This window comes from Stylophora pistillata, chromosome 3 (genome assembly GCF_964205215.1).
Source record: "Stylophora pistillata chromosome 3, jaStyPist1.2, whole genome shotgun sequence".
Classification (NCBI taxonomy): domain Eukaryota; kingdom Metazoa; phylum Cnidaria; class Anthozoa; order Scleractinia; family Pocilloporidae; genus Stylophora; species Stylophora pistillata.
Genome location: NC_142521.1, coordinates 35736193 through 35751260, shown reverse-complemented (window position 1 = coordinate 35751260; position 15068 = coordinate 35736193). Strand labels below are relative to the sequence as shown.

The following is a 15068-nucleotide window of genomic DNA, read 5'->3' as shown; positions in this document are numbered from 1 at the left end:
TTTCCAGCGGTCAAGTAGAAATGAGATGTATTCTAACAAGATCTGTAATTGGTCACTTTTTCTTTTATCCAATTAAAAATCTCCTAATACAGTAAAATTTGTTATTCCAACTGGTGGAACACCCATTCATTTCGAATTTTGATAGAAGATAGCAGTAATCGCCCTTTGATTTCTTTTCCATCAGTTTCCTAAACATGGACCAGGAGTACGATTACGTTATCCTTGGCACAGGACTGAAGGAATGTATTTTGAGTGGTCTGTTGTCCGTAAATGGGAAAAAAGTTCTTCATATGGATCGCAACTCTTACTACGGAGGAGAAAGCACATCCATGCATCCCCTCGATGAGTTGTTCAAGAGATTCGGGGAATCCGAAGGCCCGGACGACAGCTTTGGCAATAGCCGTGACTGGAATGTTGACTTGATTCCCAAGTTTTTGATGGCAGATGGCGGCCTTGTCAAGTTGCTGGTTCATTCGCAAGTGACGCGTTACTTGGAGTTCAAGCAGATTGAAGGAAGCTATGTTTTCCGTGGTGGAAGCGTCTACAAGGTTCCTGCCGATGACAAGGAAGCTCTCTCCTCTAGTCTGATGGGAATCTTCGAGAAACGACGGTTTCGATCCTTCCTTCTCTTTGTTCTGAAGTACAACGTCGAAGACCCAACCACTTGGAACGGCATCGACCCGAAGACTTCCACCATGAAAGATGTATATTCCAAGTTTGGTCTCGATCAGAACACTCAGGACTTCACAGGCCATGCCATCGCTTTGTATCTCGATGATGACTACAAAACAAAGCCGTGTGGGGAGCCTCTTCAGCGCATAAAACTGTACTATGATTCTTTGTCTCGCTACGGTAACAGCCCCTATTTGTATCCTCTTTACGGACTTGGCGAATTACCACAGGGGTTTGCCAGATTGTCGGCTGTGTATGGGGGAACATACATGTTGAATAAGCCAGTGGAAGAAATTGTCATGGAGAACGGCGTTGTCTGGGGAGTGAAGTCAGAAGGAGAGGTTGCGAAAACGAAAGCTGTTATCGCCGATCCTTCGTACTTTCCCGAGAGAGCTGTGGAAGTGGGAAAGGTTGTTCGATGCATTTGTATTCTGTCTCACCCAATTCCTAATACAAACGATGCAAAATCCTGCCAGTTGATCATTCCCCAGAATCAAGTCGGCCGAAAATCAGGTTAGTCTGATATCTGCAAGGTTTGATCACCATCTTTACTTTTATTTACTCAATTACTGGTAAGCAAAGATACAAATAAGACTTTCGTTCGATAGATGTCAAATGCCGTACAATTACTGCTGCAGTTAGCTCAGTTTCGGGTGCCATAAACCTTTCTTAAAATGATTCGATTTCTTGGTTATCAAGTAGGGTCAAACAGCTGTCCACCATGTTTTTGTTCCAAGTTGATGGTTTGGATGAGTTTGTGTACATACAAATAAAATTAAGATAATGTAGTTTCGAATGGAACATAGTTATTGGCATTTTATCTTCTGGAAATGTTCGTTTTACCAGGAAAATCTATTTATTTTTGGTTTATGTCACTGATCTCCTCCTAAATAGTAAATTTCAAGAATTAAAATTATCTTCGAATCGATTTGCATGAAGTTATTAATATTAACAAGATACAGACACCTGTTCACGATAAGTAAATATTACCACAAAGCCATTGCTGCAGTTGTTGTTGCCTGCTCTTTTGCTAAATATTTTTTAAACACTAGAAGTACACAGTTTTTTTTAACCCTTTCACATTCAGAGTGCCCAAACAAGACTTGTCCTTACAATAGCAGTTAATTTTTGAAAGAACAAAAAATGGTTAATGAGGGTGGCAAAGGGTTTATACTTGACAGGTGATTAAGGCCAAAATTAGTAAGTGACATTGGAATGTTACTGAAAGGTGAGCTTGATCCATGAATTTATGAACCAGTGTGAGGTGGGATTTGCCCCTAAGAATACATATATGACCCATGAATTTTTTTTCATATTGTGAAAATCTCAAGGTTTGTTTGAAATTTAGAAAATCAGATATTGTTTAGAGTACAAGTGAAGCAGGACTTTTTCTAACATTTGTGTGTGAAGAGGAATCAGGACTTTATTGAGTTTTATAGAGTGTTCTATCGCGCAATAGAGTGTTCTATCGTGCGATAAGTTGTTCTATTGCGCGATACCGTGTTCTATTGCGTGATACAGTGTTCTATCAGATGATAAGTTGTTCTATCGCACGATAATGTTGATTGCAAATTTTTTGAATGAATGGACTTAGCAAAACTTATCACACGATAAAGTCATGAAAATTTTTGTAGGTGGATGGCTTTTGAGAGCCACCGTAGCATTGCCAAGTGTTTATTTATTATAATTTTGATTGCTCGAATTTACATCTTGTTTCCACAAGTGCCTCCCGGTTAGCTCAATGGATTGAGTGCTGGACTGTTGTGCGGGAGGTCGAGGGTTCGAGCCCCGGCCGGACCAACACTCAGGGTCTTAAAATAATTGAGAAGAATATGCTTCCTTTCTGTAACATCAAGAAATGGTTAGATATTCTAGTCTTCTTGGATAGGGACGAATAAATGGAGGTATCGTCTCCTGCAGGGTTAGGGGTAGGAGACGTTATTTTCCCACGTACGGGTATACTGTGTGATGGATGTCCTCCCGTGGGGTGGGCTGGGTGGGTGCTTACAGGGCCATTCTGAAAACCACTTCTGTGAGAACGCACCCTGTCTAAAGATTATTATCTATCTATCTATCAAATGACTCTGAGTCTGAGCAGGAACTTGCAGAGCATGATAAAGATGTCTTTTTTTCCCAGAGTGAAGAGGAAGACAAACTCAAATCATTTTGAGAACTTTTTTGAAAACTTGACTTTCATCATTATAATAATTATTATTTGCAGTGAAACTACATGACCATAAGGTTGACTTTTTGTGTCTTTATATGATAAAAAGAAAGTGAAGACATCGAGGGACTTTAAACATTGTTTTAATTTGTTTTTCCCGGTATATCAGTTTACTATAAAGTACTGATATCAAACAAAAAATACTTCAGAGGAGAGTTTCCATTCATCATGATCATGAAGAAAAACTGTTTTATGAAGTGTTCATGGTAGTAAAAGTTAACTAGTTAACCATAAGTGATAATTAAATAAAAAAATTAATTTCAGTTATTGAAAATCATTATTCTAGTGAATTTCATTATATTACTTAATTATCTTAAGTAATGTCAGGTCAAGTTGATAAGTTGTCCAGAAAGAAATGAAGATTTGAAAGGACGTATGTCCTGTTAATGGCGAAAAATTATTTCCAGCACTGTCACATCACACTGATAAATGTTCAATGGCTATAATTTATATTTGGTAGCTAAAGCACTAACAATATGTGACCGCCTGCCCGAAACGGAGGTTAGGAAATACATCATAACAATCACATCGGCATCACAACAGACCCCTCGTTACATCCTTCATTAATAGATAGGAAAAAGTTAGCAAGGAGGTACCGTTCTCAGAGCTTCATGTAAGATTATAACTGGTATTTACCTTTAGCTAGATCTTGCAAGTGAAAGGGTTATTCAATAGTTGGTGCATCCTCAGACTAAAGAAACTTTTTGTCACACAGGACTCTCCGATATATTTTTGCTGAGCATTTGCATCATCAGTTCTAGAGTTGAAAACCCACAGTTTAAATTTTAAATGCACAGCTCTAATGTCAATCATTCCATCGACTTATTTTCTCTCTTACCCTTTCTTACCAGATATCTATGTGTGCTGTATGTCTCAGACTAATTCAGTCACCCCGAGAGGTAAATACTTGGCCATTGTTAGCACCCAAATTGAGACAGAGGATCCTCCATCAGAATTACAGCCAGGCTTGAATCTTCTTGGCAAGATTGACAAGAAGTTCATATGGATCAGTGACATGTTTACACCTAAAGATGATGGTAAAGAAAGTCAGGTATGTTAAGTGTGGTTACACCTCAAGTTCTTTGTATGTTTTGTTTTCATGCCTCATCTGAGACACATTTTGATCATTAAACTCTCAGGAGTGATTAACACATACAGTACATTACTAACAGCTTAAAAGTGTTTAACCATCCCACTGTGTTGTAAGCACTTTACAAACTAGTTCGGGTTTAAAAGTGAACAAGCTATATATACACACACTCTGCTTTTGTAGTTTGTTCATGGCTAATGTGATTGCTCTTGCTCATTATTTGAATTAGTTAAGCACATGAAACACAATTTAAGCATTGCCAGTTAGTAAACATCTGGTTATAGTTGCTTCAATTTAAATTCTCTTTTTGCAAGAGCAAGATTGAAGACTTTTACTTTTCTTGCATATAGCTGGCTTCTTTATAACAATTGAATTGAAATGAGAGGAGTTGTCAAACTGCCCTGCTATCTAGAGAAAGATGCTCTCTTTCTCTTTTGAAGAGTCAAAAAAATAATAATTTTGAGTCTCCATGAGGTGTCAACACCTCAGGCGTTCAGATTTTTGAAAAAATCGCCACCTCTCTCATTTGATTTGCTTGGTAAACTGTAGCCACTTGTCTTCCTACTCAATATATACTTTGATGTATATCTCTGTGTTACTGTTAGTAGCAATTGTAACAGCTGTAAACTAGAGTAAACAGTTTAATATCTCACTTGATCTTTACACAAGAATAGAATATTGTAATCAATCTTGTTGCATTCCAGCATGTACATGAATGAGATATTTTCACAATGATATGCTTTTGTTTTTGTATTCCTTTGTTTTAGTATGGGCTCAAAAATGTTTTATATTGTTGGGCAAATGGTCCAAAGCATGCATCAGTGGTATATTGCTTCAAAAATTGTTTACTGAAATTTAGCAGTAGACAATACAAAAAAAATTTTAAACAAAATAATCACAGTCTCTTGGTTTTCAGAGTAACTGCTACATGTAGCTCTCCAGAATGAGAATGTTGTCCATTACAGTTAAACCCTAAGCGATTTGATAAATTTCCTTTTTGACAGTTTTTGGTACCCATGTTTAATACTGGTTGTGGAGAGGCTCTCTGCAGATGAGGCAGTGGTCTAAAGTTTATTGCACCAGGGCCCTGGGCAAGAGGTTTTGACCTTAATGCAGAAACCAGTCTTTCATTTGTTTCCCGGAGATGTATTATGTGGACTTACCCTTTTCATCTTTTGTTTCATCAGATTTTCATTTCAAAGTCTTACGATGCAACAACCCATTTTGAAACTGTCTGTGAAGATATCATGGATATGTATGAGAGGATCACAGGAGAGAAGTTTGACCCTAGCTTAATATCTTTAGAGGGTGTTAAAGTTGAAAATTAATTTCTTACAATAATTTCATTATTGTATTGCAACAACTTTTGAGATGCCATTCCCAACCAAGTGATAATTATTTCATATTTTTTCAAATGGATATTGACAGTGAGGCTAATTTTAAGTGACTGCAATTAAATTCAAGTAAAGAAGGGTCTCAAAGGGTGATGGCTTTTATGGCTAACAGTTAAGAATATTTGGCAATCTTATGGATAACAGTAAATTTCTTTCTATTGAGAATAAAAGAACAATTTTGAAGGTTAACTTTTTTAATATTAATGGTTAAAATTTGTCAATATTTAGGCCTAACTGCTAAACTTTTTTTCGCCATTTTACAGCTTACAGTTAACCCCACTGAGACCCTTGCAAAGGATAGCAGTGAAAGCCTCTCACTCCCAAAATCTCATTTACAATTCTCCTCACTGTCTGCCATACAGTTCTTATGATGTTTCATATGAGAATTTGATATTAGATCAATTAAAAATCCCTTGATTGATATTTTTCATCTTTTCTGCTCTTCAAAATTGAATTTTCTTCTATTGCATTTATCTGTTCCTCTGTAACATTGAAAAAAAATGGAAGGCAGTCATTTAAAATTTAGCACCCTTGCTTTAAATCACTGTGCATAAAGTGATCGCAATGATATATGAGTCAATCCTCGACCAATCAAGGCATGTGCATCTCTGAAATATTCACTGGAACAAGTATTCTATAAATGATGCAATCTTTTGGGAACAGTAATCCAATCATGAACACTTTTGTTGTAAGTAGATCCAACATAACCTAGAGCCTACCGGTAACCATTTGACCACCGAGAGTGACCAACATCTAATTTTCTCCTTACAATATCACCCCAGAATCAAACATCAAGGTCATGAGAATAAAGAAAATGATCACTAACTTAAGCTCTTGATCGTTAAACAATATCTCCTTGTCAGTGCCTTAGGAAATGTGCAGAGAACAGTATGGAGAATATGCATACTGATGTTGGGGGTCACCTCAGTATGATTTCTTAGTGGACATCCGTTGTCTCATAATCCTGTCATTGGAAATCTTTTTAATTTCAATCTTTTACTAGTTTACCACTCGTCAACTACGTAATCGTGTCACTGGCACTTGAGAGATTGTTGGGTTAGCAGTCTATAAAGAGCAATTACAATAAAGAAAATAGTTTATTTTATGTGAGATGTTATTTATTAGTATTAATTATAGGAGATATAGCCTCTGATCAGTCAGAGCAAACTGTGGCAGCTGCTTACATGTAAGTTTGTTCAGAAGGATCATGGTTTTATCAGTGCAACAGTTTAGGTTCCAAGAAACTGGTTCAAGTTTTTTCTCAGAAAATTATTTGTTGGCCAGAAGTTTAGTTGCAATTGTTAAAATACCTTAAAAAAAAGACTGAACCAATTTTAATTTTACCTGAACATTAGTTGCTTTCAGAGTGATAACTTGTACATGATGACATGGAAAAGACAAAAAAGTCCGGCTAATTGGCTTTTCCTTTCTTAGAAAATTTAGTTAGTTTAGTTTCCTTGTTTTTGTAATAATTTATTTAGAAGTAGCAACCCACGCATTTAAAGACTTAGAATAAAATTTATGTTTTAGTCAACTGCATAGTTCAACTTTAAAGATTGCAATGAAATGGTTCTTTCAGTCAAGGAAAAGATTAAAATTATTCTCAAAAATAAATTTGAAAGGAATAAGTCATACTTATTGTTATTTTATAAAATGGTAGTTGCCCTGTTCCTCACAAGTCATGGTTAAACTGTTTTCTTCTATGGGAAGTCGAAGATATGTTTATTTCTCAAATGTAGTATCCATTTAAAAAGGCCTTGTTTGAAGAGATTCATAGTGTATATCAAACTCTGGGGTAACATAAGTAGAACAAGAGTGCTCAGAATTCAACAATAAGAGTTGTTACTATTAATAATATCAGTATGAAGTAAGCACTGAAAATATTGTAGTTCACTTTTGGGTCCTTTTAACCCTCTGTAAAGTTGTCTTATAGGAATTTAATTATAAATGTGGTTGATTGCTAAAACTTTATGACAAATTGTAGGAAGTTGGGCCTCGCAAAGACATCTCCAGCTCTTCAAAATTTCTGTGAAAAACATAAAAAACAAGTACAACAACACCAGTGTTTTTTATTTAAGATGCCCTGAAATACTTGTTCTGCTGTTGAAATGATGTATGTGGTATAGCAGACATAGGAGACATATACACCTTCTTTTACTAATCAAGGATAAAACTGGTAGATCTCAACTGCCCTATGTTAGAAAAAGTTTTCATTTTATTTTTGAATATAATGAATATTTGGTTTTGTTGGTAGTAATTGTGGTGTTTTTGTGTATTTGTTGAGTTTATCTCACTGTGGGCAAGTCATTCGATCAAAAAATTAGAAAGGAAGTAATTTATGTAGGAATTAATAATAATAACTGGCGCATGTTTCTTTAAACAGAAGTCTTCCAAGGCTTTGTGTATCCAAACTGTGTATTTTTCAAGTCTACAGAGGAAACGACGTCAAATAAAAGATTGTATGCTTGTACCTCTAGTATTTCTACTTTCGTTGATGTTTCTTGCTTCAGAGGAAACGACGTCAAATAAAAGATTGTATGCTTGTACCTCTAGTATTTCTACTTTCGTTGATGTTTCTTGCTTCAGAGGAAACGACGTCAAATAAAAGATTGTAGGCTTGTACCTCTAGTATTTCTACTTTCGTTGATGCTTCTTGCTTTAGAGGAAACGACGTCAAGTAAAAGATTCTATGCTTGTACTTCTAGTATTTCTACTTTGGTTGATGTTTCTTGCTTCAGAGGAAACGACGTCAAATAAAAGATTGTATGCTTGTACCTCTAGTATTTCTACTTTCGTTGATGTTTCTTGCTTCAGGCGCGTAATTTTCACATTTTTCCCATGTCCTCTCAAAATTACCTCGGTAACTTGAAAGAACGAGCTGTCTATTTGTTAAATAGCTCTGTTCAGATAAGCATCGCTTTAAGTCGTGGAAGGGATGGGTGGGAGAGGAAGACTATTCGCTCATGCATATACCTACGCCGAGTCAAATTTCCTAAATTTCTTCTCTGCGTTCCAAGCTTAGTGTCCAACGTGTTAGATTACCTTTCAGACGGGATTAACCTGGTCTTACTTAGGTCCCAATAGAGTCCTAAAGTGTGACGTCACGTTGCCATGACAGCATTTTTTTCTGGTCTAAACAGTTTAAACTCATACTTCAAACATGGCGTCTTTATCGATATGCTCACTCGTTTCTTTCTTTTCTGGAGAGCGGAAATCGCTTGATCGCGGAGAAAACCACTTCAAATCCGACCATGTCCAAAGCTTTATTTATTCCAGGGGAGTCATCAAAGGTGAAGTCCAAGCAAGCATGAAAAATAAGGACTACAAAGTCACAGTAAGTTGCCAATTTGGGATCACAACACGTATGTTCAATTCGAAGAACTCCCAACCCCGATTTCACCTCCAATTTAATGTTTATATTGCGGAATATATATTGCAACTTACGTGTCTGTTTCGAATTATCTTTTTATCAGATTTATCTCGATGAAAACCTTGAAATAAAAAACACAGAATGCGAGTGTCCTCGCGGCGAGTTCAAGTGCAGTCACGCGGCAGCCATATTTATTTATGGCATCCATAACCTTAGCAGGACGGACCTGGAATGCCAATGGAAACGAAAGCGAAAGGCAGAAAGCGTACAGTCTGCAAGCCAGATGTTTCCAGCGCCACCGAAGAAGAAGGATTACAGCCCTTTGGCGCGCGATCCTAGCCGAGAAGATCGGATGTGGCTGTACAGCGAACTAAAGCGCTATGGCAAATTTACAGGGACCTGCTGGATCTTGAGTCCCGAACCACAACCTGCTACCCCTCTCCCGATCAAGACGATTGAGGATATCATTTACTCAGAAGGTTTCCTTATGGCATCTACGAAGGAAAAACAATTAGAGTACTTGATTGAGAATGCCAAAGTAGAGGAGAGAACCATAAATGTTGTGAGCACCCTCACGGCTGGCCAGCGAAACAGCCCTGCATGGCACCAAGCTCGTAGAGGCAGCCTGACTGCCAGTAATTTTGGCTCCGTCCTCCAGGCAAAAAGAGTTACACCGTCTCTTATCAAGCGACTACTTGGGGAATACAACTTGAGTGGAGTTAAAGCAATTGCATGGGGACAGGACAATGAGACTGAGGCCCTGAAATCCTTCACCAACATCACAAACTTTACACCTGTACAGACCGGCCTTTGGCTACACGAGTCGGGAGTTCTGGGTGCTTCCCCTGATGGACTTGTGGGAGACGACTCGGTGATTGAGTGTAAGTGCCCCTACACACATCGAAATGCGACAATCAAGGAAGCTTGTGGGCACAAAGACTTTTACTTGGAGGAGAAGGAAGGGAATTATACGCTGTCTACCACACATGTTTACTGGCATCAGTGTCAAGGCCAGATGTTCCTGACAAAGCGCAAATTCTGCTACTTTGTTGTATGGACCACAAAGGATAGTGTAGTTATCAAGATTGAACGAGATGAATCTTGGGAGCACAATATTACTATCTTGAGTGATTTTTACTTTCATCAACTATTCCCAAAGATTACCGAGGGAGAACTTTGAAAAGTGGTGCACAGATGCTGGACATAATCAGAGTGGGGGGGGGGGGGGGGGGGAGTGGGAGCTAATGCAAATAGGCAGTAGCTAATGTTAAAAGGTATTTTTTTAAATTTCATACATTAATTTCTTAATATAACATTACATATTCTACACTCAGATAGAGACACAAGATAAAGAACCCACATTTTTCCATTTAGCATAGTAACTTAATAATAAATTACATTCTTCCTGAAAGCAAGCTTAAACAATTTTTTTTTTGCAACCAATGGCTACTGGTAGCTGGTAACACTTATCCTGGTTACTCAACAGGGCCCAGGTACATAAAACTTATGCCACACTTAAGTAGGCTTGCATAGCAATGCAAAGGGAAGGGGAGAGAGCCAAAACAAAATCCATGCAGCACAGGTTATTTTTTCTGACTACCTCTCACCATCCCTTAAGCTAATTGAAGTGTGGCTTTAGTTTTATACACCTGGACTCAGGCTCCCAGCTTCACAGACACAAAAGTAAAACCTTTAAGCCAGCACGACTTTCACACTTGGAACTACTGGACGAAAGAATTCCATACTGGTCACATGCCCCTGACCTGGATTTAGTTGAAATGACAATTTAAGAATGTCACTGGTTTTCATTATAATCTATTTTCACAGAACACATAGAAGTTTGTATTAATGAACATAAAGGAGATGAATATCAGAAAAATGTAAAACTGACCACATCATATTTTTGACCAAAGCTATGTCAATACCATTTGATCTGTTACAGTAGGGCTTCTAGTAATACAAAAATAATATTAAAAACTCATTGTACTATAATTTAGTTGAAAAAAAGTTCTATTCAGTCAAATTCAAAGTCTTCGCAGCCATCCTTGATCAATGGATACTGCAAATTAACAAGAGCTGAGCACAGTTGGCATAGCTTGTCAGCATGGCACCTCAAAAATGCTGGGATGAAGCCAAGGATGCGAAAACTCTTAAGTCTTGCATTTGCACGCTCTACGTGGATGCGACATCGAGCTATTGATTTTGTCGCCCTTGCCTCACTCTCTGTAAACTTTCCATTGTTGAGAAATGGTGGTATGTTCACTGAAACACCTCTTGGAACTACATCGCTGATGAGAAAACCTTTGTCTGCCAGAACAAGATCACCAGCACTCAAATGTTTACAAAACCCAGACTCTTTAACCATGACCTTGTCACTGACTGAGCCAGGAAAAAGATCACTAACATAGGTTATAACTCCATTTGGGGCAACCCCTATAATGACTTTGAAAGAGTTCATTCCCCTGTAGCTGGAATATGTAGCATTCTGCTGGGACATGAGCTTAGGTGCAGCAATTTCAATGTCTGTACAATCAATCACAATGCGGCAACTGCTGTACTCAGTGAAAGAAGATGGCAAACACATCTTGTTCTTTTCTCTAGATGGCACAGTTGTCATGATGTCTTTGAACAGGAGAGAATGCAGAACATGGACAAAAGTTAGTACTATGTTAGCAACAGTTGCAACACTGCATGAAAACAACTGGGCTAAATGTAGATTGGTATAATTTTGTTTCAGTTTCATCAGAGTGATAAATATCTGGTCCTCAAGTGTGATCGCCTCAACCTTCCATCCAGCATAATAGTTTATTTCACCCTTGAATCTTGAAACATATCCCACAACAATATCAAAAACATCCTTAGTGGGTAGACCTGTCTCCATCCGTATCACCTCAGGGCTCAAGCTCTTAGCAGAGTAGTGTGCACTATAGTAACTTGACACTTCCTTGTGTTTAGCAAGTTCTGTTGAAGTCATATCAAGCTCTATTGACAGCAGAGCTTCTTTGGAACTTGTCTTTTCCTCTTGTGAGCATTCAGTGGAACATGGTTCAGAGTTCTCTTTAATCTCTTCAAGCACAGATGCTACAGTTGGTAATTTCGTGGGCTCGGCAGACACTTTCCGTTTTTTCTTGGGGGTAGGTGTACTGGGAGGTGTTGGTCCTGTACCTGGCAGCAAGTCCAAACTATCAAACAGCTTGTGCCTGTTTCTGTCACTGATGGTTGGCATATTTTCTTTTCGCCCATCTTTAAAGTGACAACTGCAAAGTCGCGAATGTTTGCTGGGCTTTCTATCTCCTCTCCTATAACAGAAAAAGACAGAAGCAGTTACTATACTTGCGCTTAAAAAACCCAAAGTTTAGTTGGTCACATGCTTAACCTTGTAGTCTAAGACGTGAATGCGAAGCGAGTATTTCTCTGAGCTTGTTACTTAATACTAGTTAGTGTAAAAGCTTTGATACTCACAACTATCATATAGTTTTTTAGTAACTAAATAATCTTAGATCAAGACTGAAGACAAGGAAAGGCAAAGCCGCGAGAAAAGAAATAAGACAAGAAAGAGAAACAGCTAATCGTGAATCAGTTTGAGATAAAAAAAAAAACAGCTATTTCTAATCGATGGTACAGCATCGAAATATATATTTTTCGAAAAATACTCACCTTACAAATGATATCCACTTATCATAGAGTGTTTTATGTTTTTTCTGGTCTGGAAACGAAAAGAATCGGCAGCAGTGGCTTTCAGATGTGTGATTGCAATCTGGATGAAAACACTGGCCCATCGCAAACTTCGTCTCCGTGGCGTTTTGACTCGAATTATTGCTCACCAGGTGCTTTTGTCCGCTTATTATACTCTTCAATAGTAAGGCCAAAGGTTATCTTGATTCTCTTTATCTTATTTCTATTATTGGAGGATAAAATGCGCTATTATAGCTCTTGAAGTGTTCGAGGTCAACGACAATGTGTCACGCTAGGGACGCCATATTGGTTTGTTTAGACCACAGAATTCCGGTGCTATGGAAACGTGACGTAAGCACTTTAGGACTCTATTAAGCGGGGGTAGCTTGCGATGTTTTTGACCACCTCTCTAAGCTTTTTATCATAATTTGCATAATCAGCTGCGTCGGTCATTGGGAAGCTTGTGCCAGTCATTTCCGCGACAACTTGAGGCTTTTCAGCATGTTTTACCGTTTATCTCAATTACTTGACACTCAATGACAGCTAAGGCCCAAGCAGAATGGTTATGGAGGGATACTGCATCTTTGGTTATCATGCAAATTGACTCATGCACATTCCAAAATACTTCAAATTTTCTAGATCAACTGAACGAAACTTCAGCGAAAAGGCTCAGTGTAAGCACCGTTTAGGCATCCATGTTTTATTGCCACTGGCAGAAGTCCTTTGAGTCGACGTCAGCAACCCCAGAATATTTTTTTCCACCACGTTTTCTTATGTACTTGCAGACCTTGTGAAAAATATTTTTCAGTAAAAAATTTACTACAAATTGGAGACCACCATGAGATTAAGGTTATCGGCACGTTAATTAAAAACGGAACAAATTCATACAATTTACTGTTTGATGATGAAATATCGATATTGATTACCATAATACAAGTCACTAACACACATTTACGAAATTAACAAACCGTATTACTTCCTCGAATGAGCGCCGAGGCGCTTATGTAAACTTTTGGCTAAAAGGAAGGGCACTTTTGGAAAGAAGGCGCTTTATCGAGGGGAGCGCTTAACTATTTCAACTGCATTCTTAAAACACATTCTAATAACCTGATTATTGTTGGTAGAAACTACTGGTCCTTATTGCTCAAACATGGTCCAGTTGTTTATGGGAAGTTTGTGGCATTTGACAAGAGCGCGGCAATTGGACAAAAATTAAAAGAATATCAAGTACATGGAGATGGAGGTAAATGGAAGTGACTTAAAGCTACTCCCCAGTAATCGGATTCCGCTGTGGTGGGCGCTTATTCAGGGAAGGGCGCTTCTTAAAGCGTAGACGCTTGCTCAATGAAATACGGTGATTACATCTGGTAGCTTGGCTTCCTGGCCTCTTCCAGAAATAGCTAAAAACACAACACCAGGCTAGTAGATAACTATTTCCGTTGATTCGTAATCGTTCGCAAAAATCTACACATGCACGTGACATTAAAAATACCTCTGCATATACGTGCGACTCAGTAAAATATTCTTTCTCGTTCCCAGAGAACGAATGCCTTCAGGGACGAGAATGCAAAGAAGTTGCTTTCGCACATGGCCATGCATGTTTCTGCGTATTTAGCCTGCCACCTTCGCCAACCTTGTTCGCAGAGCGCTTTTCCTTTCTAAAGGGATAGGCCCTGTGAACGAGGTCGCACCTTCGTATGATTTAAAACCCTCAAATAAAATCACTTTTCGTGACCTGTCTAGAGTCATCTCACATTGATCAAAGTCGGCTAATCGAGTGACAGATCACAACTGTTAAATTTACTTTCATGGAATATGGTAAACTACTAATGTTTTGCGTCATTTTAAATATTTGCCGTCTGGCTTCGCTACCTTGAAACAAGCAGAAGATATTTTTCCTGTCTTAACCAACGGTTTTTTATCAACATTTTTCACGTGATATGGACAAATGAAGACGAAAAGTAATAAAAGGCTTAATTTTATCCTAACTCTACTGCAAAATCGCCTAGACAATTCAAGAGGGTTTTAAAATGAATTAATGAATTAATGCCCATTTTTCAAGTTTGACAGCAGTAATTGTCACCTGCTTGAGACGCTCGCGAATTAATCTTCGCTGTTATTACGGTACCATAATTTATTCGAAGGTTTCATATATGTTTTGTCGGACGAGGAATGGAAAAGTCGTAATTACGTCGACAGTTTAGAAAAGATGAGGAGATAACTTTCCATGCAGAGATTTTTCTTGACAGAAAAGAACACTAGAGGCCTATTTATATTATATTATCTTTTGCATTTTTATCAGTACGATTTTTAACACAGTCGCGAGAGGGGTTTAGAAGCGCACAATTTAGCCCTCGAGTCTGAGTCAAAGGTTTGAAATGGTAAAAATTTGGCTTCAGACGCAAGTTCAGATTCCTTTCAAGCTTGTTCGTGGGTGTGTATTTTGTTACATGGGTTTCGTTCGTAGGTTAAATGAAAATGAATGGAATGTATGAAGGGCTTTATTCCAGTGAGAAAATTAAACCACGCAACAGCCTTCAACATGCTCATCTGTGATTCTATTATACACATGCAAAGCCGGAAGTTTTCATAAGCAGGTAGAGGGAATACAACTTTAAACATTTTAAACTTACGTCAGTAAAA

The 15068-nt window shown here is 38.1% G+C and overlaps 3 protein-coding genes across 3 annotated transcripts; 2 read left to right on the top strand and 1 right to left on the bottom strand.

Moving 5' to 3' along the window:
* The first annotated feature begins 109 nt into the window (after positions 1–109).
* Positions 110–7932, top strand: LOC111338533 (rab GDP dissociation inhibitor alpha). The gene is made up of 3 exons (XM_022945032.2): positions 110–1185; positions 3748–3947; positions 5174–7932. The coding sequence occupies exons 1-3, from the start codon at positions 195–197 to the stop codon at positions 5312–5314; spliced, it is 1332 nt and encodes a 443-aa protein (XP_022800767.2). The 5' UTR covers positions 110–194; the 3' UTR covers positions 5315–7932.
* A 534-nt stretch (positions 7933–8466) lies between these two features.
* LOC148735851 (uncharacterized) lies at positions 8467–10742 on the top strand. The gene is made up of 2 exons (XM_088752100.1): positions 8467–8714; positions 8854–10742. Exons 1-2 carry the CDS (start codon positions 8541–8543, stop codon positions 9928–9930), a joined length of 1251 nt encoding a protein of 416 aa, XP_088608226.1. The 5' UTR covers positions 8467–8540; the 3' UTR covers positions 9931–10742.
* LOC148735850 (uncharacterized) lies at positions 10013–12807 on the bottom strand. Its single transcript, XM_088752099.1, has 2 exons — positions 12408–12807; positions 10013–12049 (listed from the first exon to the last, which is right to left on the bottom strand). Exons 1-2 carry the CDS (start codon positions 12527–12529, stop codon positions 10765–10767), a joined length of 1407 nt encoding a protein of 468 aa, XP_088608225.1. The 5' UTR covers positions 12530–12807; the 3' UTR covers positions 10013–10764.
* Positions 12808–15068: the final 2261 nt, after the last annotated feature.

Excerpts from the sequence above, each read along its gene's own strand:
- LOC111338533 (XM_022945032.2), top strand. The coding sequence starts at position 195 with ATGGACCAGGAGTACGATTACGTTATCCTTGGCACAGGACTGAAGGAA. Across the intron at positions 1,186-3,747 it reads TCAAGTCGGCCGAAAATCAG|ATATCTATGTGTGCTGTATG; the intron begins GTTAGTCTGATA and ends CTTTCTTACCAG. Across the intron at positions 3,948-5,173 it reads ATGATGGTAAAGAAAGTCAG|ATTTTCATTTCAAAGTCTTA; the intron begins GTATGTTAAGTG and ends TTGTTTCATCAG.
- LOC148735851 (XM_088752100.1), top strand. The coding sequence starts at position 8,541 with ATGGCGTCTTTATCGATATGCTCACTCGTTTCTTTCTTTTCTGGAGAG. Across the intron at positions 8,715-8,853 it reads ATAAGGACTACAAAGTCACA|ATTTATCTCGATGAAAACCT; the intron begins GTAAGTTGCCAA and ends TCTTTTTATCAG.
- LOC148735850 (XM_088752099.1), bottom strand. The coding sequence starts at position 12,529 with ATGGGCCAGTGTTTTCATCCAGATTGCAATCACACATCTGAAAGCCAC. Across the intron at positions 12,050-12,407 it reads AAGTGGATATCATTTGTAAG|GAGAGGAGATAGAAAGCCCA; the intron begins GTGAGTATTTTT and ends TTTCTGTTATAG.